General features: G+C 36.9%; 5 protein-coding genes across 6 annotated transcripts; 4 read left to right on the top strand and 1 right to left on the bottom strand.

The window, feature by feature from the left end:
• The first annotated feature begins 3,313 nt into the window (after positions 1–3,313).
• On the top strand, positions 3,314–4,867 carry LOC110725490 (protein FAR1-RELATED SEQUENCE 5-like). Its single transcript, XM_021904960.1, has 2 exons — positions 3,314–3,379; positions 3,911–4,867. The coding sequence occupies exons 1-2, from the start codon at positions 3,314–3,316 to the stop codon at positions 4,865–4,867; spliced, it is 1,023 nt and encodes a 340-aa protein (XP_021760652.1).
• LOC110725489 lies at positions 4,867–6,449 on the top strand. Its single transcript, XM_021904958.1, has 2 exons — positions 4,867–5,809; positions 5,905–6,449. The coding sequence occupies exons 1-2, from the start codon at positions 4,867–4,869 to the stop codon at positions 6,447–6,449; spliced, it is 1,488 nt and encodes a 495-aa protein (XP_021760650.1).
• A 1,151-nt stretch (positions 6,450–7,600) lies between these two features.
• On the bottom strand, positions 7,601–8,200 carry LOC110725488 (protein MAINTENANCE OF MERISTEMS-like). The gene has a single exon (XM_021904957.1). It carries the CDS (start codon positions 8,198–8,200, stop codon positions 7,601–7,603), a length of 600 nt encoding a protein of 199 aa, XP_021760649.1.
• Positions 8,201–12,653: 4,453 nt separating this feature from the next.
• On the top strand, positions 12,654–19,036 carry LOC110725816. Its single transcript, XM_021905285.1, has 10 exons — positions 12,654–12,865; positions 14,817–14,908; positions 15,080–15,292; positions 15,455–15,676; positions 15,762–15,901; positions 16,302–16,598; positions 16,742–17,032; positions 17,199–17,462; positions 17,596–17,868; positions 18,018–19,036. Exons 1-10 carry the CDS (start codon positions 12,863–12,865, stop codon positions 18,812–18,814), a joined length of 2,592 nt encoding a protein of 863 aa, XP_021760977.1. The 5' UTR covers positions 12,654–12,862; the 3' UTR covers positions 18,815–19,036.
• Positions 19,037–21,084: 2,048 nt separating this feature from the next.
• Positions 21,085–25,955, top strand: LOC110725815 (FBD-associated F-box protein At3g49020-like). 2 transcript variants are annotated; one of them, XM_021905284.1, is made up of 6 exons: positions 21,085–21,334; positions 21,727–21,838; positions 21,940–22,833; positions 22,969–23,112; positions 24,026–24,375; positions 25,649–25,955. In XM_021905284.1, exons 2-5 carry the CDS (start codon positions 21,794–21,796, stop codon positions 24,362–24,364), a joined length of 1,422 nt encoding a protein of 473 aa, XP_021760976.1. In that variant the 5' UTR covers positions 21,085–21,334; positions 21,727–21,793; the 3' UTR covers positions 24,365–24,375; positions 25,649–25,955. The 2 variants fall into 2 exon arrangements, with proteins under 2 accessions (XP_021760976.1, XP_021760975.1); XM_021905283.1 differs by having other exon boundaries at positions 21,701–21,838.
• The last annotated feature ends 266 nt before the right edge of the window (positions 25,956–26,221 follow it).

Here is a 26,221-nt window from a genome sequence, read left to right as displayed (position 1 = left end):
GGGGGAGTATTGGGTATCTGGTTATTTTAGGAAACAAGTATTTGTTTTTTTGTTATTTACTTGGTCTGGGAAACTTTTTATGGGCTTCCTATAGTCAGTAGTTTATTTCCTTATTTTCAGCTTTTTACTTAGGCCCAAGGCCATAATCTTGTATATATGGTAAAAACGCTTCCGCTATCAAAACAAGTCAATTGACCTAATTTCTAAAATTCCCTCATTATCAAACAACAACATTGACTCAAATCTAGAATTTGAAATGAAATCAATATATCCAAACATACCATAAAGGTATTTATGTAATGGGTAATGATATATGTAGCCCTAAGGGTTATATATAAACATTAAATACACTCTTGAAAATTGTATAAAATTAGAAATTCATGACAAAAACATGCGTAAATCAGTGTAATCAACGTTTATATTTTTATGATTTTTTTTTTTAACTTTTTACGATTTTCATGTGTAATTTAATACTACCTCTGGTCCAAATTACTCGCAACTTTGGGGTATTATTTGTAAGATATAAAATATTCCAAAGTTACAAGTAATTTCGACCAGAGGTAGTACTTATATGTAGCCTTAAGGGATGTGTATAACATTTTCCTTATGTAATTAACAACTAACAGGTGTTAATTGTCATTAGTTGCTTTCCCCCTCTCCCCTCATTTTCTCTTTCCTCCTTCAACCATCAAATTTAGGTGTTGTTTGTTTGATAAGGGAATTTAATTCCCATGAGAATTTGTATTTCATGGGAATTAAATACCTATATCTAATTCCTAGAATTTGTCTAAACTTGTTTGGTTAGGATGAAGGAAGTTGCAAATCATGGGAATTTTGAGTTACATATGGGGTTAGGTAATTAACTTTCCATGTTTTGTGGGAAGTCACCGTTGACACCGAAATTTTGTTAATTATTAGGTGTCAGATATATGTAAATAAGGAGATAATATAAAAAACTATAAGATATTTATCTTCTGAATCTCATAGATTATTATCTTTTACTCTACGACTCTCTATATAAAGAGGGTCGAATCTAGGATTTAATTAGGCTCAGGTGGAATAAGTCACAAAGACCCCATCTCCTCCCTACTACCAAACATTGTAGGTCTATAGTATGGAATAAGCCGACAAGGCCCCGTACTATAAACAAATATCAAAACCCTACCCCTTTGGAGAGAGGAATCAAGAGATCTACGAGAGTTGTAACCCACAAATTATCAATAATTGATAATTGTTCCCGTATATTTTTCTACCTCTTTATTTAAATATTGCAGGTTTGAATTTTTATGGTTTACAATTTATGAGATTCAGAAGATAAATATCTTATAATTTTTATATTATCTCCTTATTTATATATATTTGACACCTAATAATTAACAAAATTTCGGTGTCAACAGTCACAATTCCCATGAATTTGAAATTTCTTCCTTTACACTTTTTATTGTCAACCAAACAACTCACTCATTTGCAAATTCCCATGATTTTCCACTTTCCCCATTTTCTTGGTGCAACCAAACAAGCCCTTAGTGATTGCAAATATTCATTTTAACACAACATTGAGGTAGACGAAATATGACCTTTAGGGTTATCCGTGCCTTTTATTTCTCCCTTTGATATTCTAGATTTCACTGCAAAAAATGATAGTGCTAAGCCGAAAGCAGTGGAGGAATGAAAACTCACATATCTTTAAGGGTTAACCTATACATTTAAAAATTGAGGAAGTCCATTCTTGGTAATTTCAGAATTTAACTAACATACTTCATAGTTTTACATATGATTCCTCCATCTTCACTGGCTACGAAGCACAAGTTGTAAGTTGAAGGTAAAGAATAGGCCTTAGGTTGTGCCAACTAGAGTTCAATAACAAAGTTAACGGAGACTATAGTAACAAAGAAAATTGAAACTTCCTCCGTTTTATAATAATTGCAATATTAGGTGTGACATAATTGAAATATAGTATAAGAAAAATTATAAGGTGGGGTCAAAAGATGAATTTAATACGAATTTAAATAAAGCATAGTTGGTAGGGGTATATTTAATTGTTACTAGGAGAGTGATAATAATACTCCGTAAATTAATGTGGGAGAGTGATAATAATACTCCGTAAATTAATGTCAATGAGGTTGATAGGAGAGAAAAATAATAAAATTTAATTGGGTTTATACCAAATAAACTACTCCCCAACTACTCCCCTCGTTTCTTATTTCTGACAACATTTGCCATTTTGGGGTGGTTTACATTTCTTGCAACAAACTTATTTTTTTCTTTATTTGGAAACTTTTTCTGTCAAAATGACCAATACCCTTACTTAAAATTTTTTAACACATAATGCCACACATAAATTACAACTCATTATAACATTAATCTAAATTAATTATATATGAAATCACACCCAAATAATCAAACCCATTATCTTTCTCTCTCCTCCTTCATCTATCATTTCGTCATCTTCATCTCTCATAATCAAATTCCAAACCATCCTTTTAGTGGGTTTCAGATCTGGTTGTTGGTGAGTTTGGTGGTTCGTCAGTGATTTTGGTGGTGTCGTGGGTAGTTCTGGTGGGTCATCGGTAGGTTTTTGTGGTTTCGGTGGTAAAGATGGGTTTTGTGGTTTGCGGTTTCCCAGGGGTGGAGGAGAGTCGTAAGGTTGATGGCGTGGGTCTGGTGGTTTCGTGGGTCTTGAACTGGTCGTTTTCGGTGGTGTTGGTGGTGTTGGTGTGTCTAGATATGGTTGTGTTGGTGGTTTCGCAGGGGTGGAGGAGGGGTTTTGGTGGGTTCGTGGGTTTGGTGTGGTGGGTCTAGGTGGTGGTTGTGGGTGGCGTGGGTTCTAGATCTGGATGGTTTCAGATAGAAGTGGTTTCGTTGGGTGATTTCGGGTGGTTCAGGTTGGTTTCGACTTTCGAGTGGTTTCTAGGTGGTTCTGGGTGGTTTCGTTGGTAGTTCTAGGTGGTAGCTTTTTGTTGCTGGTGGTTTTAGGTGGCGTACCGCGTATGTACTTGATCAGGGGTGGTGCTGAACTTTGGTTGTTTAATTAATTATTCACCCTCCCTCCTTAATTACATTATTTACATGCCCTTACTTTTTAATAATTATGCTTAAAAACTTGTGGATTGCTAAATACCGCCAACGATTTTTATCAAACCGCCATCATTTTAAGTAAAGGGACTTTGTTGCCCTTAATAAATATTTACCCAATTATTTAAAAAAAAAAATTTAACTTTAATTAATTGACTACAATTACCGCGTCACTACCTACATCGGACCACCACCACTAATAGATTGACCACCACCACGAACAGAAAAGTTATCGGAAATGGATGATAATCACGGTGATTCGTCGGAAAACCAACCGCAATCTCAACCCTCGGCTTTTGAACAAGTACGCTTATTTATTTAATTAGCTAGTTGTATACTAATATGATTATAAATTATGCTGAATTTGGAATAAATTATAAATTAGCTAGTTGTTTACATATATGTTGCCGTAAAACTTGATGTGAAACCGGTCAACCGGTGCATGAAACCGGTCAACCTCCCCGAGAATCGGTTTTATGCTGCGGTTGACCGTAGTTGTTAACCGTTTTTGACCACCGGTTGGCCGTGTTGGTCCACCGGTTTTCCACGCAGGTTACCGTGGGCAACCGGTGCTGAAATCCGGTTATCCGTCACGGTCAACCGGTGGTAAAATCCGGTAACCCATGTTGGTCAACCGGTTTGCAGCTCCGGTTGAGTGTGGTGACGATGCTTTTTTTTTTTTTTTTAATAAAAACTAATATTATTGTATTAACTTTTATACTAGTATGAATAATATAAATAAATATTATTCTATTTAAGATTATTATTATAATTATAATTATTAATGTTATATTGTTCGTTATTATTAATTAAAAGAATTATTTGTTTGTATCAGGCGTCATTATCAGATTACGGCGGTGATGGTGTTGATTATAGCCCGCATTTTCAGACTAGAGAAGTTTTCCCGACCTATCAAGCAGCTGTTGATTGGGCTAGAGAAATTGCCACTCCATTAGGGTTCTTTTTGACAAATTCATCGTATAAGAAACAAAGAAATGGGCTTCCAATTAATTACATGAAATGTGATCGGGGGGAGAGAAACAGAGGGGAAAATCGGGACCGTGAAAATGCCACACGGAAGAACACGAATAGCAAGGGTTGTAAATGTACGTTTCAAATCTCGGCTCGATGTTTGCGGGACATGGAAGGATGGATAATTAAATCTAAAAAGGGCTTGAAAGGCATGCATAACCATCCGCTCATGGTATATCGAGAGGGTCACCGACAGGTTAGTGGTCTTAGTCCAGCTGCAAAGACGCTTGTTATTGACATGAGTTCTGCTGCAGCCAAGCCGCGTCACATTATGGCAGCCGTGAAAGAGAAGTTTCCGAATGAGAGCCCTAACAAGAGACATATCTACAATGTGAGAAGTCGTGCTCGTCTAGATGCTTGTGAAGGTCGAGATGTTGCGCACCAGTTTGTTCACTTGGCAAATGAGTACAAGTATGTCACTTGGATAAATGTTGATCCAGATACCTGTGCTATCACCCATGCTTTTTTGGCCCACCCAGAGATGGCTAATATGCTACGTACGTATCCACATGTCATTGGGATGGATTCTACGTACAAGACCAACAGATATAACATGCCATTCTTCGAGCTCGTTGGTGTCACGCCTACAAATCAAAACTTTTTGATCGGATATGCCATATTAAAGAGCGAAACTTATGAAAGCTACAAGTGGGTTTTGGAGAAATTGCAGTTGTACATTGGATTTGAGGTGGCTCCGAATGTTTTTGTTACTGATTGTGATTGGGAAGGGCGCACATTTTGTGTGGGAAGGATATGTTGATGGCCGAGAGATTTCGAAATGGTAGATGGAGAAGAGTAATGTGTTCGACCACTATTGCCGAGTATGAGTTAGAGTTGCAAACTATGAAAGCGACATGGGGAGCATCGAACCCACCACTGGTGAAATATGTCGAGGATCAATGGTTGGTCCACAAGGAGAAATTTGTGCGAGTTTGGACGAATTTGGTGATGCACTTCGGCAATGTCAACACATGTAGAGTAGAGAGCCAACATTCCGTACTTAAACAATGGTTTGACAGTTCTACAGGAGCATTAGACACTATCTTCCGTCGTGTGCACAGCAACATTGAGGGTATGCTAATTGAGATTCGTCACCATTTAGAGGACTCGAGACGGCGAATGGGGTCACAACACAACATCATGCCTTTGCTTCATCTTAACGGCTTTTTGTCATTTCGAGGTCTTGATATTTTACAGGATGAGTTGAAGAGGATGAGAGAGATATCTGATGATGTGTTGGATAGGTGTGGGTGTGCGTTACTGACGAAGAACGGTCTCCCATGTGCATGCACCATGTGGACAGCAATTCTTGCAGGGACAGGGTTGTATTTGGATCAGGTCCATCCATTTTGGAAAACACTAGTGATCGGTGAGGGCGTTGACATTCTCGTTTTTGCTGATGAGTCGGAGCAGGATGCAGCCTTGTTTAGCTCTTTGGTCGATGAGGTCTTAGATCGTGATCCAAGCTTTGTGCGGGGTATCAACCGGGTCCTATTTGAGGAGCTACACCGAGATCAGACTGATTTTACTGATCCAGAGGTCAACGAGACAACAAGGGGTCGACCACCGACAGGTCAATGGTCTACGTCTACTAGGCGTAATCGCAGCAGATTTGAGCATATTTTGGGTTCTCGTGGCCGTCGAGGTGGACGTAGGGGTGGTCGTCGGGGTGGTCGTACGACACCGATTTATACAGCTTCAGGTTATTATTATTATTATTATTATTATTATTATTATTATTATTATTATTATTATTATTATTATTATTATTTATGGCTAATTTGTGCACACTTGTAGGGAATGATTTGAACTTGGAGGAATTCGCATATTTGGATAAAGTTCCAGCCTTCATGCTTCCATTTCTACGAGGGTGGAGTGATCCGCTTGGTGATGGTAACTGTGGATTTCGATGTGTTGCAGATTTCTTCATAGGTGACCAGCATGAATGGATATTAGCTCGACGATCGATTGCAAATGAGGTTGGTCATCATCGAGACATTTATTCTCGAGTGTATAGAGTTGAACAATTAGATGTTGCAATCAACCGTATCACATGGACTGGAGGGAGATGCGGCACAGATCATTGGATGGTTGCTTTTGATGACTTGTTTCCGATTGCTAACTTTTATAATGCCGCTGTCATGTGTTTTGGTGTTGGTATAGATGGTCGTGGTGTGTTCCCATGCATCACTGTGCTACCTTGGACTGCTCCGTCAACAACAACTGGTCCGTATAGGGAGTTTTGCATACTGTCTTTAGGGTGGCATTTTGTGCGATTGGAGTTTGAAGATAATTTTCCAGTTCCTCCTATTGCTACTACTTGGTTCGATATATGTGATTGATAGGAGATTTTATTGCATTGTTAATATTGAACTCTTAATTTAATAATTTAAAAGACACTATCGAATTATTTTTTCATTTATCAACCTAATCTAATAATTTTAAAAAAAGCGGCAAATCTAATGATGTCTCAGTAATTATGAACTCCTGAATATAATAAATTATGTCCCAACAATTATTAAATCCAAATCTATATATCAAGCTAAAAAAAGGTCCAAATCTAATTATCTCCCAATATTTATTAACTCCTAAATCTATAAACCAAAAAAAAAAGGTCCAAATCTAATAATGTCCCAATAATTATTAACTCCAAATCTAATAATTTAAAAAAAAATCCAAATTAACCAAATCTAATAATTAAAAAAAATATATCAAGCTTCTAACATGTCATTCCACAACTTGATTGCTTCCTACGCCTCGATCACTGTGGGGGTGATGTTGCCTCCTTGCTCAACTATGAACTTGCGTAATGGAGACATGAATAATTGCACCCACTACACAAATGAAATTAAATCGTGTAAGACAAATTAAATAACATTATTAAATGAATAAAGGTAATGAAATTAAATTAAAAAAAATTAATTAAATCAACTTAAATATAAGAAATTAAATAGTGAAATAAACTTACAAAATCTACGTTTGTCCTGTCGGGTCGAGGTGGTGGGCCAAGCACTGCATCGGGACTCATAAGAAGTGGATGTGAGTACGTGTAGAACCAGCCCTCGTAATCATCAGAACAAGTAGGCTCCTCGTCCAACAATGGCAAATAGTCTGAGAGGGGTATACAGTAAGTCCCGACATTAAATCTGCCCCAAAACTGTGGTGCACTTGCAGAGCTAACCGCGTAATTCCGCGTCTCATATGCCGGTCGGCTATTTGGTGTAAAACAGGGAGGAGGGATCCCCTGAACGAACCCAAGCTGTCGTACAACTCTATCAGGGTGGTATGGCTCAACAATGTCTCGATACTGTATCCAACCCAAATAAGTAGTTCTCGGGACCGAATGAGTTGGACTCAAATTATAAGGCCTCCAAATAACCTACAAGCAATTAAAGATAAAAAAAAAAACAAATTATTATTGTTAACTTGTAAATCCAAAAATTAAAATTTATAATAAATATTTAGCCAAAAAATATACCTCTTGATCGGTCATCTATTCAAGGCGTCTACGAAAAGAAACTACACGATGGTAGTCCCTTTCCTGAATCCGTGTGTCCCACCTGGCGGATCGAGCATCAGTCGATGTTATGGCTAAACAACCCTGAACAGGTCGAAATGCAGGAAAATACTCGTAAATCCAAGACTGTAACAACGTCAAACACCCAGCAATCTGTTTGCAACCTATCTGTAAGGCAACGCCTAACTGCCGATAAAAATAAGCAAGGGTAGCTGAACCCCATGAATAATGACAAAGCTGAACATCCTTCTTCTTCACCTCTAAGATACAAGAAGGAGGAATACGACTACCACTCTTATCGACAAAAATAGTGCTTCCTAGAACTAACAACAAGAAACCCTGCACCTTGATATCAACATCACCTCTCTCTGCTAGGCATCTCTCATATATGGCCTGACTTGACACCCTCCCGTTATTCCAAATGGATGCTGGCTTGGCAACAAGTTTGTCTGCTCCTATCCCTAAAAAATTCTGAAAGTCAGCCTTCAAAGACGCAACACCGCTTTGCTCTACAACAGCATCACCCTCCACAGGTAACCCAAGTATGTACTGTACATCATGGAGCATAATAGTCATCTCGCCGAACGGGAAGTGAAAAGTGTTTGTGTCTGGCTGCTAGCGCTCTACAAACGCGGAAATCAGGGCCCAGTCAATGTGATGATGCATGATGTTAACTAGCCCACTCAAACCAGTACTATCAACTCGTCTACGCACATCATCGACCATAGCACTGTGCATCTCATGTAAATTTGAGCACCATTGCGTCCTAGCTTGACACTTTAACACGTCACGATCTTTTTGCGGCCCCATCCAAATTTGCATGGCGATGTGACCTGCGTAACTGGGAATGAGACTACCATCCTTGGGACCACCCGGCATTTGAGCTTGAACAAGCCATGAAGTATCATTCGATGCTCGGATAACACGAATTATACGAGTTCGGGAAGTACCAAATCCAGTACTCTAAAATCTACCATCAGCACCTCTCTTCAAAGTGACTCCAGACGACGTCTGGCCTTGCTCTCCCCTGCCTCCCCGGCGTCGAAAAGATCTCAAACTCTCATCATCGTAAATCAAATCATTAATTTGATCCTCGTCCCACTCTTCCTCTTCCTCCTCCTCCTCCTTGTCCTCACCCTCACGTCCCTGAACCTCATCATCAACACATGCTCCATCAGCTATAGGAGCTGATGAACTCAGTCTCCTAGTCGAAGCAGTCACTGCACGAGTCTTGGTATGTCTCTCACCCGAGCCATCAATACGATCAAACGTCATTTTGAGCCTACCCAACTGTCGTCATAACCAAATGAACAAAATATTTACAATCAATTATAATAATAATGATAATAAAATAACTATAATAATTATAACTGTAAAAAAAACAATAACAATCATAATATTAGTCCCTCACTTTTTCATAATAATAATGATGATAAAAATTAGTACTGTGACCATTGTCCCTCACAGGTTCACTGTCCCTCAATTTTTCATAAAATATCATTGAGAAACAGTAATTGCCTAATATTCGAGCAGGGAGGAGCATCATGTGATCTATATGCAGTGTCAAATAGAAGAAAAAAATCCACAATTTAAGCTTTTTTCTCCAGCCAATATGCAACATTATCCATTAATGTGGAGTTCCTTTCAACATTAAGGCCGCTTAATTGTGCCATGTATCTAGATGCATAAATTCTAGCTATTACCCCAAAGTCAACACCGAATAGATCAAAGTTGTCCATTCTAACTAGACAATACCTAACCAAACAGTGACCAAGTCCTCTTCACTTAAAGACTCCATCTAACTAGAACCTTAAACTACTTTTAAGTCCACAACCTTAAATTAAACCTTCACTAGCTGCTTTCCTTTATCTTTCCTTGTTACAATTACAAATATTAAAACTTTAAATGATCATATTAATACAAATGCATCCAATTCAAAGATGAAAGCATATTTTATAGTGCTCATAGTGTTAGGCTGCCTTGAGGTCTACCAGACTGCCATTGCTTTGGAGTTTGGACTCTTTGAAGTTGTTGAGGTTGGTTTTAGAACCTTAAGGACAACTTTGTGGTAAATATGTGTATATAAACAACTTTGCTGATGTTCACTTGATTGGTTATGTCTTCTGATATGATTCCATTACTTGCTCGGTTTTTCTGTGGCCTTGGGAAATTATCTAGACACGTCAAATATTTGTATACATATTGTAAGATGTTTCTCTACATTTATCCTAGTGTCACCAATGATGTCTCATATTGATGAATTTTGACACTGATGCTTGATGCTAACAGAATTTGACACCTCTATTTCATATTTAACTTTTCACATTTGTTGTTGGTCGGTCCAAAACAAGGTGTTACAGAAGAAGACTATTGCATGAAGGAATGGGATGCAGATGAGCAGGCAAAAGGGCTTCATAAAGTAAGCATGAAATTTGCCGAAGGCAGCAGGAATGAGAGAAGTTCTACAACCAACAATTATGTATCAGAAGATGGTAGCACTCCACGGGGAACAATGAGCCGCTTGTTACCGGTGACTTGTGAACCTGTGACCACCGCTATTAACCGGTTATGGTTGCCGTTTGCCGGTGACAGTCAACCGGTTTTCCACGCCGGTTAACGGCGACGGTCACACGGTTACAATCACCGGTAACCTTAATTCGAATTTAAAAAAAAAAAAAAAAAAAACAACCACCGTCGCTGGTACCTAACCGGCGTGGTAAACAGGTTTTCCGCTGCCGTTAACCGGTTTCGATCGCCGGTAACCGCAATTGGCCAATCGGTTTTACACGCCGGTTGCCAGCGATCGATTTTTTTTAAAAAAAAAAATACAGAAAAAAACTGAGAAACTAACCTCTTTTGTCGAATTTCCAGCCATGAAAACACCAGGCCACCGCCGCCTACTGCCGCCTTCCGCTGATTGTGGTCACTAAGTGTGTGATTGTGGTGGTTGTTGAGAAAGAAAGTGGTGGTTGTGGTGTTTGATGGGGCAGTAAAAAATAAAAGGGTAAAAAATAAACTAAAAAAATAATTAGGGTTTAATAAGGGTAATAATGGCATTTTGCTTGAAATGAGGGCGGTTTTGATCATTTTGGATGGCGGTATTTAACACCCCCCAAAAACTTTTGACTTGAGAATCGTGCAACCCCCTTTGTTGCAAGAAATAAGAAATGGAGGGAATAATAAAGATGTGTAGCAATTACTACAAAACAGAGGGAGTGCCAAACAACTACTCCCTCCGCCCTTATTAAAGTCTCTTTTAGCTCAATTTTAGTCTTAAAATATTTACCTCATTTGTTTTTTCCAACAACCATTAATATTAATTTTTTGTTTTTTTTTTACCTAAATTCCATTTCATTTCCAACAATATTTGTGCAAATTAAATTTAACTTTTTCATGTAAATTTTGTTTTTTATGTACTTTTATTACTTTCTCTTCCTCCTTTTTTGCATACCCAATGTAAATTTATCTTTCTAATGTACTTTTCCTACTTCTATTTATGTTTATTAATTATCGTGAAAATTGTCTATAAGAGACTATCAATAAGGGAATGAGGGAGTAAAAAAAGATGTGTAGCAATTACTACTACGGAGTATTAAGTTATCATGAAACATCAAATAAATGTAAAAAAAAAACAAAGTGTTGCGATTATTACGAAACTGATGCAGTTCCAAACAATATGAAAATCGAGTATTCCCTTCGTGTTTTAATAAGTGTTACAGTTTGACCAAATACGCATGTCAAGACACAACTTTGACTATTAATTTATCTAATTATATGTTAGTAAAATTATAAGAAAATTGATATTATGAAAGTATATATTATAACGAATCTAACAATGAATTATACGACAACATTTGTTTTTAATGCATAAATTAGTAAACTAATCAAGTCAAAACCAAATACTCGTAGTAAAAAAAGTTAAACTACAACACTTATTAAAACACGGAGGGGTAACGAATGTAGAAATTGGCCTTGTTTGGCAAATGACTGTTGGCGGTTGGCTGGTTCACTTGGCTTGTTTGACCAGCTGAAATGTTTGGCTGTTTATAAAGGCTTTTGAAATAGGCTGTTTAAGCTGGCTGTTAAGGATGGCAATGGGGCGGGGCGGGTTGGATGCGGATGATGGTACCTCCATACCCATACCCGGCTAAAAATCTAATACCCATCCCCGCCCCACCACCCGTGGCGGGTACAATATCCACATCCATACCCGCCCCACCAAGTACAAGATAGGATCCATCCCCGCCCCATCACCCACTTGGATATTCATACCCACCTCATACCCGCCCCAAAATCGTCCCAAACCCTTTGCCGTGATGCTCTATTGTATCACATTAATGACAATTATATCAAATTAGATTAAGAAAATTGGGGCTTTCACTATTCAAGCTTATTGGGTCTTAGAAGATATCAAGTTTCATAAATTCTCAACTCTTCTAAAAGAATATGGTGAGGGTATAAGGTGGGTACGGGGCGGGTCTACTCTAAAATCCATACCCGCCCCATCACCCATGGCGGGTACACATTTTATACCCATCCCCGCCCCATCACCCGCCAAACCTCCCTCCATCATGCCCCACTTGGGCAAGGATGGGGCGGGTCTCCCATTTAACCCGACCCACTGCCATCCCTACTGGCTGTTTATAAAAGTGTTTGGTAAATTAATTGTTGGTTGTTAGTTGTTGGCTGTTTATTAGATAATTTGTGGGCCAACAAGCCAAAAGCCAACAAAAAAGCTACTCAAAACAGCTTTTTCATTTTGGCTTAAAAGCCAGCTTTTTCGCTGACTAAAAAGCCAATTACCAAACATATTTTTTGGCTATTTGACTAACTAAAAAAGCCAAAAGCTAACCAAAAAACCATTAAAAAGCCAATTACCAAACATGGCCATTGCCAATTTGCCATTCAAAGCACTTTACTCACAAATTACACTCTTATCCCCAACTAATTAGTGAAAGAGACGAGCTTGCCCCTAGATATACAAAGATAAGTTTCTCAGATTTTCATCAATTTGTATTTTCTCCATTTCACACCTTCACTAAACTCCTTTCTTTGTGTTGAAAAGTAAAAAAATCAAATGTTTAGTTCTTTCAGGAAAAAATATCACACATTATCACACATTTGGTATTTTGGTGGGAATCCAACTTGAGAAGCGGCAAAAATGGCGAATTTTTTGTATTTTCACCATGAAAACCCAAAATTCAGCTCTTCATCTCTAGATTAATTCCTCTGCAAAAAATGGTGAGTTTTTTTTTTTCTTTTTCTTGTTAATAAAAAATGCCTATATTTTAATAAAGTCGAGCACTGAAAGTTGTTCTATCATATTTTCTGTGATCATATCCTCAATTAATCTCTCCTTGATCTTCCTTTTTGCATGTTATGTCGTCATTTTTGCTTCTTTCTGTAAAATTGTATTTATTTTTATTATTGTATTTTATTTTTATTACATTAATTATTATTATTTTATAATTTACTATATTTGGAATGTGTAAGTCTCTTAAGTTGTGGGTTTTGTAAAAAAAAAAAAAGTTGTGGGTTTCCTTTTTGAGATAATTTTTTAGTTTTTCATGAAATGGGGTTTTTGCTTTTATGGGTTTGTTTAATGAATTGGAGCTTTTAGTTGTTTAATGAATCCTAGAGTGACAAATTGGTAATTGCAATATTTGTCTAATCATTTGCTTGTTCAATTGGTTATTCTAAGTTTGGTAAGAATGAACAACAAATTTTAGTGTATTTTGGGCTTAGAAATTTGTTAATTGATATACGCAACCAGAGATAAGCATTAAATATATTACTTCGTATTAAGTTGCTGGAGTATTATCTTTGTGAAGAAAGGAAGATAAACCAGAGATGAGCAGAATGTATGATGGTTTTTTTTATAATGTCATTTTCCTTGTTAATAATCCAGTCTTTGTAATTTATGATTTTGGACCTTTTACTTTGTAAGATGTAAGGATAAATCTGTGCGCTTACCTTCTTAAATGAAGGTTTATTTTTTACTGTTCAAATTAATCTTTTATGATGATGATGATCTTGTCCTAAATAAACACTCTATACACTTAGAAGTTAGAAGCATAATGTGGGTCGTCCTCGAGTTATCTGGTTAATATGGATGCAAGCCTGCAAGATATTAGAGCTTAGTATTTGAAAGTTGCAGGATTGTTTTTGATCCAACTGGCTGGTTCTGTAAGAATTATCTTAAGACTGCACAGGAAATGCAACTAGTTCTTAATTTACATGAAATGGTTATAGTCAATATTGGTTTCATAATCTATGTTATTGGAAAATCTTGGGGGCCTCTTTTCTTTTTAAAACATAGAGGATGTATGCCAGCTTACTTTCTTAGATTAGTAGTAAACCCCATATAATCTAGATGTACAATGTGGATGGTCACACTTGAATTACCCAAATTACCTAGAAATATATGTGGGTTGTCACCGTTGATTTACCCTGATCCGATCAGTATAATGTGGGTCGACAGCCTTGAATTACCCTCTATCATCTAAAAGTATGATTTCAGATACCCCTGAATTACCCTTCAAATTTGTTTGACATTGCTGGATTAGTGGGTTGCTCTTTGGTATAATTCATAAATTTTCTTGTTTGGAGCTATATGTTAATTGAAAAAGTAGTTTTTATAAGTGTAATGATTATAAATTAATTTTATGAAACAACAAAAGGCATGCGAGTTATGATAACAAATTGTGCAACTCAATTCCATTGTGTTGGTGTTCGCTTAATGTTGAAATGGATGCTTTAATCACGTGCTTCTTAAACCACATGCCAACTTATAAAATTACGACTTATTCTGCATGTTTGCATACTGTTTAAACCACATGCTGCTTAAACCACATGCCAACTGATGGGATTAAGGCGTTGATTGATTTTGATTGATTCTGCATGTTTGAATACTGTTTACGACTTGGAATTTCATTCAATTTAAATTTATGCTAGTTAATAAATTTTACCACAAAAATCATGGTCCGTAACTTGATATTTTTCATAATATGCGTAAACTGCAATGCATACCATCATCCTTATATACATACTCTTCTTAGCAGACTCAGTTTGTTAGCATGGTCAGAATAAGACTTTCCTCGAAAGCTCCCTTTTTAAGTTTGTCATGCACAGAGTCTCCAACTAACAAGCCATTCATGTATTTGATAGATAATGCTGTTTCTTTTCCCTGTAGGACAAAATCTGTCAAACATGTGGATATGGAGAGAAAGATTTCTCTAGATATTTAATTTATTGTACCGAATGTTGGGACACGGTTGAGCACATGTAAGTTGAACAATCATTCTTATTCAAGGAATTCTTCAGGAGTGAATGTGTGGAGTTTGATTATTTGATTTCTGCAGAAAGTCAGTTAATGGCTAGAAAACTTGGTTAATTTTCTGCTGATATCTCTGGCAATCAGGACTGTATAAAATCAACTATGTTTTTTATTTTCAGATATTGTCTTGGCTTATCAGCTGATGATATTAGTGAAGATTTCAGTTGGAAATGCGATTCATGCCCATCAACAGTTGAATTACTGGCAAAAGTGATAAAATATGGGGATAAACAAGATGAAAAGGTTGAATTTGCTGGTAGTGGTCCATTGAGAATTTTAGATTTTGCTCTGCCTGATGCTAGTGCAATCCCGGTAGTAGGGCCAATTTGGAGGTGTGGTGTTTAACATATCTCATGTGTTCTTCCTACATTTTGTTCATGTTTTGATTGGGAGGCAGATAATTTAGTTTGCTTCTCTCTTTCCTTTCTTTCCTTTTTTTTTTTTTTTTGGCTTCGGCCCCCTTCATCGCACATGGTTTGTTTGCTTCTTGATAGGGGAGTTTTCAATACCGTTGGAAGTTTATATACAAGTTTGAAAGGGCTCGAGGCCTTTATGCCAAAGACTTCATATTCAAAAGTTGTCAATCTTGTACAATCAATGCCACCCTCTATTTTTTTCAGCATGAAAAAGAGGTGCGAGGTTTGGCCTAAGGATTTTGATGAATTGGGGGCTGCTGCCTGCAATATTGGACTTTACATCTTTCCTGAATTTTTGAGGTATCATTTTTAATAAGTTTTTCATTTGTTGTCTTTAAATTTGTGTAATAAAAGAGTTGGAAAATAATACCACTTTTTTGTTAAGCTTTTGTGACAGGAATGAGGCTGATTACAACGTTTTGATGGAGTACATGAAATCAAATGACCTAGCCATGACAGCCAAGATTAAGAACTTAGAGTTGTTGGTTTTTACTTCCTTTGAGATATTGGCTCCAGAGAAACGCAGTAATTTACAACTTTATACTTCATATATGGAAACTTAATACTCCTTCCGTCTATTTTTGGTGTACTTTTTTCGAATTCAAATATTCTATTGCAAGTTTAATTTTAGATCTTGTTGATAAAATAATCACGTGGGATCTAGTTTGATCTGTCTTGAATGTGTAGTTCCCAAACATCAGAATTTTATAATTTATATAATATGTTTTCAATATTTTTAAGCTTAGATGCAAGCTTTGAAAACTTAGCAAATAGTGAAACATGAATAAAAGAAACGGAGGGAGTACTTTATAATTTATCTTCCGTTTGATGGATGTAATCAAAGGGTTGATTGGAAATTATATCCTTTACTTCCATTGATATTGATAGATAATACTTAATGATATTGACAGTTGATTTTGTTCAGAAATTCAAGGAAAATACTATCTTTGGGGGACATTTAAAGAAAAAGAATTTCGACAAGAAAGTCCATCTACATGCTACCGACCAAGTGCTGTAAAAAATGGGACCGGCAAAGGTGTAAGAGCAGTGGGCTGCCCAGGAGAAAAAACAGCCAGTCTTAGTACCCCTTTATCAACCAAAACTGGTGCTATATCCAAGCAGTGGAAAACACTCAAGAAGACTAGAAAAATAAGGTCTCATCTAAGGCGCGAATGCATACCACCATTAAGGCCTGAATGCAAGAGAGCTAGGAGTAAAAGAGGTAAGATATTGCTCTTTAAGTGAGGAGCCGAGGAGGTGCAAAGATTTATGACGGGTCTAAAACTACTAGATTCACTTTCAATGAGGTACAACTAGATTTTGCGGTTACATGTTTGACCTTTATATATGTGGGCATTAACACAGGTAAAGAAAGGAAAGTGGTATCAGGCAATGACCAGAAAGCCACTATGCTATTTCAGACATCCAACAAACAAAGCCTAGCTGAAACCTGCCCAATTGTAGAAGCCCCTCATCCAGAAGAATGTCTACCGCGAGTTAAGATAAAGATACCTAAAACCACAACTGTTGATGAGTCCTCTGTCATTACTTCAGGGAAACAAGTGAGCGCTGGTCTGCCGAATGATATGATTGATTCTTCAGAGAACATTATAAAACTGAAATCCTCAAAAGTAGATGATAGGTCAGCTAGCCAAGGTATATCTTTTCCATCATTGGTCATAGTCAATTCACTCAAATGTTTCTTGTTTATATAACAAATTTTTGGTTATCATATGCTCTAGTTTGTAAAATTGAGTTTATTAGTTTTCTCTCTCTCTCTCTTTTTTTTTTTTTTTTTTGTCCTGTTTGTTCATTGGTGAAGATCCAAAAGAGCTTGTTCCTCCTTTGACCACACTTACAAAAGAAAGATCACAAAATAACGAGACCTTGAATATATGTGATGTTTCCCGCTCTAGTCTTGGAAACCCTTTTGATTCAAAAGACTGTGGCGAGGAGACCATTTCAGTTAAGCCAATCAAAGGTTTCAATTCCCAGCAGCAGGGATCTAATTGGTCTGCAACAGTTAGGGAGAGCAGAATCATTGAAGGAAAATCAGCTGAGGCAGAGCAGCTGAACTGTGAAGATGGTATAAAGTTTGCCAAATCAAAGTTGCTTTTCATCAATATTATTCATTTTGAGTGATATATTTCCTTCGTTGTTAATTATTATAATACTAAGGAATATAGGCCTTCTCTTTTTTATATCTTGTGTATGTTTAGGTATTAAGCTGCATGGTGCATTGCTTCCGAATGAACTTTTGGAATCCTCACAGCTTCAATTACAAGACAGCAGTGTCTATCTAGCCTCTAATCCCATGAATAAAGCCTTTTTAGTCCCTTCGGTTGGTAATCAAGAAGATTCTGAGGTAAAAGAGCCGAATCCTTCAAGCAATGGACAAAGCAATCCTTTCTCTAAAGATGAACCCTTAGCTGATCATCAATATACTGTTGACAAAAAAGTTTTTCATGAAGTTAATTCCCCAGCTGATGATGGTATGTGAACAGGATAATTACAAATGTTTTTTTTTTTAATCATTTTCAACTTTCAACGTTCTATACTATTAACACCCTCCTGCTCCTGTATTAGATATTTTATCTCCTTTCTACACCTTATTTACCCTTTTTTTGGGGTATGTTTTCAGGTCTACCACAATTTCCTCCCCTAGAAGATCAGCATGAGATACCTCTTGAGAAAGGTTTAAGTGCGACTCCCGTTATTGTTGATCTTGAAGAAGAAAAGCCCGAAGCATTTATCCCTTCATCTGTTGCTCCTATTGTAATCTTGGATTTTGATGGTGAAGAATCTCCCAAAAGTGGGTCTGAAAGCTTTAGAGAGTCAAGTTTTATGACAATACCAGCCTCCATTTTAGAAATGGCAGGTAATTACCATGACATCAACTCAAATTGTGTTGGCACACAAGTTGGCCGGTACAACATCAAATCTGACTTGGCCCCTACTCTTACCAAAATTCTTGAAATGCATGGAGATATTGCTTTAAATTGCAAAATTGATCCCAAGGTTCCATTGGAGAACATATGCAAAGCTGTTCAGGACCTTGAATCAGTCTGCTTAAGCGGCCTACGCTCCCATCATGTGAACCACCTAAGAAGCGTGCTGCAACTTGGTGAAGCTGTAGGGATCAATGTGAAATGGCTCTGCAAGCGATGTAACTATCTTGAGAAGCTTGCTTCTTATCTTAGTCAGTACCCTACTCTAAGGAGTGAACTGGCTCATACCAAAAAGGATATTCAGCATAGAGAAGAGATGCTGAGTTCGAAAAGAACCATGGAGGCAAACCTGCTACCGGAAATCAAGTCACTGGAAGCAGAATTGGAGCCGCTGAAGGAATACAAAGAGAAGTTAGATTCTGCCTTGCAGTACATTACTTCGATTTTTAGAACCTTCCATGATAAGTCCTTGGTGGTTGGACTACTTTAGAAACCCAGGTTGGTAGGTTGGTAGGTACATTTTGCTAACAACTATTTCTCACAATAGTCACAAACATATACATGATTTTCACGATATTAACATGAATGTATATTCTGCCTGCTGTTTTAAAGGCTAATCCTGAAGTCAGTATCTCTTTGAATCTTCAAACTTTTGCACTATCTTGTGACAGTTAATTTAATAACTTTCAAGTGAACCACCCTTCAGTAATCATATTGTACTCCTGTACATGCTGTAAACCTATCTCCTTTCTTACATTGTTACACACATGGTACCTGTAATCAGAATCAGTATTGCAGCAACTGTGGTTCGAATCTCTAACATTAGATTTGTTTCATGTGTTAGGCGCTTACTGGTTTTTTAATGTTATATCTTGGTAGTCAATCTGGTATTCATTTCTTGTCCACATCTACATTGTACATATATTTGGTTGGGATTTCTGACTATGCATTATATGTTGAATGCTGCACTGATCAACAAGCAGTCGAACTCTGAGACATTGGTAATCTTACTCATTTTTGATGTCAAATTTTCTCGTTGATACTACAACACCTCCGATAGTGAAAACACATAAACAGCTCAGATTTTGGAGAGAACTAATTCTGTACAATAGTTATGACAGCAAATAGGTTAATGTGTACAATAGTTATGCCATCAAATAGTTATGACAATAGAAATCGATTACGAAAAATGAATCAATGAGACAAGCAATCTGAAACCAAGACACAAAAATCGTGTGTAAAAGAAGGTTAATGTACTTCAAATATACAATTAATATTGATATTGAGAATATATTCATAACTCATTTTTGCAACAGTGCTGCATGAAGTAACTAGGCCAATTCAAGATGAAATCCCATGGAGTATCCTATTTGCGGATGATATCGTTTTGGTGGATGAAACAGATGGGGTTAATTCGAAGTTAGAGCAATGGAGGCAAAGGTTGGAATCTACAGGGTTAAGCTAAGTCGAAGCAAAACTGAATATTTGGTATGCCGCTTTGGTACTTAAAGGGGGACAAACAATGAGGTGGTGAGTTTGGATGAAAAGGACTTAACCATAGCGAATGTTTTAAATATCTTGGGTCGATCATCCAGAAGAATGGTGGCATTGATCAAGACGTGGCCTACATGATTAAGTCGGGGTGGCTTAAGTGGAGAGCGGCCACGGGGTATTATGTGACCGAAGTATTCCCTTGAAAGGTTATATATATATTTTGTGAAAGATAAATATTGGGATTATGTTACTATTTTTTTAACGGCTTTTTCACCAAATGCCCCTGATTTAAATTTTTTATTTATCATATACCCATGAAAATTTCAAATTCACCATATGCCCTTGAGTTTAATGAAAATGTCATTAAATGCCAAAATGACTGATAGACATTAACTCTGTTAGTCATTAGGGCTAATATTTTTCTCGTGGCTGCATCTTATTGTTTTTTTTTTTTTAATTATTTGATTAATTTAGAATTCTTTTTTTAAATAAAAAATCACCACTATAACCACGAGCCACTCACCTTCCACCGGCAATGGAACAACCTTGCACGCCTAGCCATCTCGCCACAACCGCCACCCACCTCCCACCAGCCTCGCATCAGCACCACCCCTCCCACCTACCCCGCGCCAGTGCCCACTCTTTCCACTAAACTACCTTACCCCCTCCCTCTCTACCTAAGCTTGACCCGTAAACCGCTTTCCGCCTTTCCACCGTCGTCGAAACCCCGGGCCACCACCTTGAAACTACTTTGCCGGCAGCCTAGACCCCCACTACGCCGCGACCCTCCTTGACGTTCGTTAGTCATTTGGGTATTTGAGATCAACTCTAATGGTTGTAACTAGGACTTGCTTGCAATATTAAATAATCTCTAGCCACTAGCTTAACCATTGGAGCATGGAAATGCAATTAGTTTGGTCAAGCAATTGAAGTCCATTTAAATAGCAAAGCTATTAATTAGCCATTGGGGCTAAATTGACAATTAGTTTAAAAGCTCATGTGGCATGACAAACTAATTTGACAATTAGCTTGCCATTGGAATTACTATGATGATTTTTTGTGAAAGTCATAAATATACAATTAATTTGTAAATTTTAATGGGTATACTGCATATAAAAAAAATAACTAATCTTCCTTCTCTGTTTCAATGTTTTATTTTCCACCTTTTCTACAGAAGGGTTATTAATTTATTGTAGATATATACTTCCTTCGTTTTTATTTAGTTGACACGTTTGGTAAAAAGTTACCCTAAAAGAAAACGTGTCAACTAATTTTTTTTTCTTTCTAAAACGGAGGTAGTATATAGATAGATTGTGGGAAATCGTTGGAGATAATACCTTATTGTGAACCCAACAAGGCTTGGGGGTTTTGCGCTTTTGCCACTCTCTTGCATAATTAAAAAAAATAAAATAAAAAATAAAAGCCAAACCTGTCCTCCTCTGTCATCTTCCAACCGTAGCGCTCTCCACATTCTCCATTATTGATATTACTATCCTCCATTGAAGCAGAATCCGAGGTAAATGTTTTTTTTTTTTTTGTTTTCTTTTCTTTTTTTGTAACAATCGAATATCAATGTCAGGGTTTATGGTTGATCTAATTTAGTTTAATTAAAAAGATCACAACTTGTGATTATGTTGTTAGAGAAGAAAATTATGAGCCTAATTTGATAACTAAACCAAATTCCGTTGCTAATGTAATGCAAAACCCTTTAATTATGTGCCTAAAAATCCAATTTGGTCTTAAAGTTCCCATCTTTACTAATTCCGAATTTTTTGATGATATTTTTCATAATCATAGTGTTCAATTTGGACTTGTTAATTGTTTGGTTTACTATTATTAACAGTTAAGCTTTTCTGTTACTGGATTTTGACTACTTTGATAGTTTTTTGGTGCTGTTGAATCTTGCAGAGCTAAGTTAAGCTTAGGTTAGGTTACTGTGAAGCTTTGATTGTCTTTGTCTTTGTCTAGTTTGATTATGGAGAAACGGACATGGCCTGCACTCAAATCTTGCAAGCATCAGGTGCATTATATTTGTTTCCTTAACATTACTTATATCAGACTTATGAGTCATGCTGATTTGTGTTTCGTCTGCACTGTATGTCATGATTATAATAAGCTTAGCCTTATCAAGGAAAAGGCAGTGATAATGATCGACTGAGTCAGTTGCCGCATGATATTCTGATGTCGATCATGTCCCTCCTCACAATCAAGGAAGCTGCACAAACTAGTGTTCTTTCGCACGGGTTGAATTACATTTGGCGATGTTTTCCCATCTTAATCTTTAAAGATGATCACCCTATTGTGCATTGGGTTGCACGAAATCATCTGTTACTTCCCCAAGAAAGATCGAATTTTGTGACGATGGTGAAAAGTGTTTTGGAGTCTCATCTTGGTGTGGCTATAGACGAGCTAAGCGTGGTTTTTGACCTGGACGTAAGTTATGAGTCTGATATCGATAGGTGGCTGGCCTTTGCTATAGAAAAACATGTCAAAAGGCTTGAATTGGACTTCACACCACAAATTGGTAGAGCTTTTTCGTTGATAAATTGCTACACTTGGCCCCTTGAATGTCGTTTGTTGTCTCTTGGTTTGCATTGTAATTTGGTTTCCCTAACATCTTTGTGTCTTAAATATGTCAATGTAACTGACAAAGACATAGAGTGCGTTCTGCTTTCTTGCCATGCCCTGGAGAATTTGTGCATTGTTGATGGGTCAAGCGGTTTGAAGTGTATAAACATGCCTCAAACATCCCTACAACTCAAACATCTGGAGTTATCATGCTGTTATTATCTGTCGTGCATTGACATTATGGCCCCAAAACTTGTGTCATTCACTCTGCATGGGCATCCTATAGCACTGAATATTAGAGCTTCATCGCTTTCTAAGGTATCAATCGGAAGTGGAAATTATAGAGGAGAGGTTGTGGCCTATGCTTATAGATCCCTTTCACAATACTTGTCCAACTTGGAGTATTTGAGTTGGCACTTGTTCTTAAAAACTGCCTACCCTATCCAGGTATGCATGATATTAATGCCTTTGTGAATGACTCTTATTCCTATTATGAATAAATATCGATCCCACCTATATATGTACTTGCTTTTTTTCTTCTTCTTTGTCATATTCATAATCAACTATCACCGTCTTATGCAGTGGAATACAGGGATATCTAAACCACCAATCATGTCAAACCTTAAGCATTTAGAACTCCATGTCCAAGCAAAGGGTGATGAAAGCCTACTTGGGTGGGCTTACTTGATTGGCGAATCTCCGGTTCTGGAGAAGCTCACTTTGAAGGTAGATCTCCCCGTACACACCCTCACATATAAACTTGATATACTGTTGATTAACTTTATATTTGTATCTCATTTCATTACAAAGTCTTGTCCTGAAATAATTTAACAAAGTCCCATCACAAATTCCATTTTAAGCTCAGGGTTCTAAGTTCTAACCAAGTAACCATCATAACTAAGCAAGCTGTAAGCAGTTGTGTAGACTGAGCTAGAGCTGAGAGCTTGAACATCACCTTGAATTTGTATTGTTAACATGTCCTATTTTAAACTCTCATTTATGGACTACCTTATTTTTTATCCATCTTTGATTAGCCAAACCCACTATCCTCTTCTTTTATTCACCATTTGGTATATTTCATGAATAGTCTAAAAGGTTGGTTGCACCTGTTAGTTAATGAGCGAAGTTTGCCATTTTCCATCCTAAACAAAATTTGTAATAGAAATGTCGGACAACACTTCAACTCATATGTGAGCTGTTTATAGATTTGGGGAGCCTCCTCAATTTGGGAAACCAAATATATGCCCATTGTATATGCTCTTACCCCCACCAAAGGACCTGCATTTTGTCCATATGCTTACTGACAACCCCTGCCTTTTCACTCTTTTTCCTCTTTCTTTGATTTTTTGGGCTAACGGGTAATTGTCAAGCACATTAAAGAGTGAATGCAGTAGTTGTTAGCTTAAGTGTATAGGCTTCATATTGGTAGATGTTTGCAAATTTAGTAACTATCTTAAAGGGTAGACTTGATTTAACTTAAGAGTAAACTTTGTGGTTTTTCCTCCGTAGGGAAGCAATCTTTCTCCTAAGCTTGCATTTTAATTACCATGGGGAAGCAATTTCCTTTATCACCAGTTATAACCAACTACCATACGGGTCGTTAGTTTTTTATACTGATCTTGTTTTTCTCATGTTGCAGTTCTCAAGGCATCCTTGGGTTTATAAGGCTAATGTACCTCAAAGGAATATAGTCAAACACAAAGGGCGTCCCCTGAAAAACTTGAAGACCTTGGAGCACTGTGGTTTTTTGGGACTGCCAATTGACATTGAGTTTGCTACCTATGTGGTTGAGAATTCCATCAAGCTGAAAGATGTAATCTTTACCCATCCACAAATCATCATATATCGTGACCCTACCAACAATTACGCAAAAGGTCGTGTTTTGGAATTCATAAAGACACTTCCTCAAGAAGTTGCATTCAAATTTGGCAAACCTGCAAACCATTGCTGTCCAATTTCAACATATCCTTATTTTTAGATCTTTGCTTGGTGAGTACCATTCTGTTCACATAATTTGTTTGAAATTTTGATGTTTAGTATGATGATTCTAACATGTTTCTTCAAAAATTCTACATCCATCAATTTTCTTTTTATATGCATTTATTAGACATCATACTACATTACTACTTATAACCAACAACTCAGAAAAACTTAGGGGGGAATGGGGCTGCCGGCTATGACCAAGATCCACCCCTATCTTCACCATCTCTATCACTGGCATTGCAGATTTCAGTTAACTTGCTCTGTCCTTTGAAGTTTTTCCTCGCCAAACAGTGGAATTAGTTTTGTATACATGCCTTTTATTTATTTATGATTTGTTTATAAAAGTCTGAACAAATACCCTATGAATCCAAACATGTTTACAAAAGTCTGAACAACTAAAAACTTGTTTATAAAAGTTTGAACAATACCTATGAACCCAAACATGTATGAACAAATAAACAGTAATAAACATATGGTTGCAAGCGCCAACTGAAATTAGTAGATACAAACCATAGAACTACTGATGAAGTTATGGAATTGCATCTTCTTGAGCATTACATAAATCTGTTTCTAAGCTATATCATATTATTGCAAGTTAAACTATAATGCACTCCATTGCTGCTGTGAGTACACTGGACCATGGTATACTGTTAAAGTCAAGATATAGCGTGTTTCCAACTTATGAAGTTTCTAGTGAAAGAAACTTTGAAAGAGAATACGAAACCCTAACATGGGTTCCTCCCATGTCTGCCTATTATCCCTCAAATAAATCAGTCCAATTTTTTTACATGTAAATCTCAAATTTATCTATCTCTTCTTTCAATATACCAATTCTCACTTTTTATTCTTAGTTGTTTTTTCATTGCTTTCTTCTTCTTCTTCTTCTTCTTCTTCGCCTTGAACGCCTTAATAGTTTATCCCATTAGTGGGGTCGGCTACATGAACCAACATGAGGACTTCTCAGGAGGTCACCCATCATAGTACTACTCTCAATCATTGTGGCTCATGCCAAGGGATCTGACAAAGTTTTACATTGGCTGTCACTGGCTTACTGTAACCCTCCTCCTTTATCCAGGCTTGGGACTGACAGCGGAAAACCCACTGGCGGAGTTTTATTTTTCATTGCTTTCATTCTGTTTATTCAGAACTTTTGACTTATGTGTCTTCCTGTTTCAGGATGATTATGAGTTTGTGAAAATGTGCTTTTAACACTAGTACTAGCATTTGATGTCCTCCTGTGTAGGACTTCCCTGACTCCTTTGTGCCTCTGATTTGACAGATGTTGCCCATGTCTGTTGTGCACATTCATGGTGATGGATTGAGGTGTTGGCCACCATGTCTGGTTTTGATCTTCGAGTTTGTTGTAAATTATTTGGTTTTTCTGAATTACATATACCGGATTTTTTTAAATTTTATTTTGAGTTGCTTGAACTCGTGTATTGTTGTAATTTATGATCTTCATTGTAATTTAATTATTATGTATTTAACGGTTATTTTCATTAATTTGTAACTATAATGTATTAGGTTTCTCCTTATATGTTTCTCTCAAAAAAAAAAAAAAAGGTTTCTCCTTATATGTTTTCTTCTGCTATTATTTCCTGTGGATTTTTTCATCCTTTGGACTATGAATAATTGAATACTCCGTATGTACCTTTTTTTTGTTTTTTTTTTTAATTACTTTATTACTTAATAGCTGGATTGTTCAAGGGGCAAACTTCTTTTTTGGAAACTACTCGTATTAATCCGGGTGAATAGCTAATTACTAATTAGCTATTGTAACAAAGCTTCTGGTAGAAATAGTACGTCTGTACGTCCTTGCAAAAGTTCAGGTTATGCAAATTTTTGTATTTCG

This window comes from Chenopodium quinoa, unplaced genomic scaffold (assembly GCF_001683475.1).
Source record: "Chenopodium quinoa cultivar QQ74 unplaced genomic scaffold, ASM168347v1, whole genome shotgun sequence".
Taxonomy (NCBI): Eukaryota; Viridiplantae; Streptophyta; class Magnoliopsida; order Caryophyllales; family Amaranthaceae; genus Chenopodium; species Chenopodium quinoa.
This window is presented reverse-complemented; position numbering and strand designations above follow the sequence as displayed.

Bases quoted from the DNA above. Each gene is read 5' to 3' on its own strand.
- LOC110725816 (XM_021905285.1), top strand. The intron at 15,293-15,454 runs GTGTGGTGTTTA...GCTTCTTGATAG, and splicing joins GTAGTAGGGCCAATTTGGAG to GGGAGTTTTCAATACCGTTG. The intron at 17,869-18,017 runs GTATGTGAACAG...GTATGTTTTCAG, and splicing joins TAATTCCCCAGCTGATGATG to GTCTACCACAATTTCCTCCC.
- LOC110725488 (XM_021904957.1), bottom strand. From the start codon at position 8,200: ATGACTATTATGCTCCATGATGTACAGTACATACTTGGGTTACCTGTG.
- LOC110725489 (XM_021904958.1), top strand. From the start codon at position 4,867: ATGGCCGAGAGATTTCGAAATGGTAGATGGAGAAGAGTAATGTGTTCG. The intron at 5,810-5,904 runs GTTATTATTATT...GCACACTTGTAG, and splicing joins ACCGATTTATACAGCTTCAG to GGAATGATTTGAACTTGGAG.
- LOC110725815 (XM_021905284.1), top strand. From the start codon at position 21,794: ATGGAGAAACGGACATGGCCTGCACTCAAATCTTGCAAGCATCAG. The intron at 21,839-21,939 runs GTGCATTATATT...TAATAAGCTTAG, and splicing joins TCAAATCTTGCAAGCATCAG to CCTTATCAAGGAAAAGGCAG. The intron at 23,113-24,025 runs GTAGATCTCCCC...CTCATGTTGCAG, and splicing joins TGGAGAAGCTCACTTTGAAG to TTCTCAAGGCATCCTTGGGT.
- LOC110725490 (XM_021904960.1), top strand. From the start codon at position 3,314: ATGGATGATAATCACGGTGATTCGTCGGAAAACCAACCGCAATCTCAA. The intron at 3,380-3,910 runs GTACGCTTATTT...TGTTTGTATCAG, and splicing joins AACCCTCGGCTTTTGAACAA to GCGTCATTATCAGATTACGG.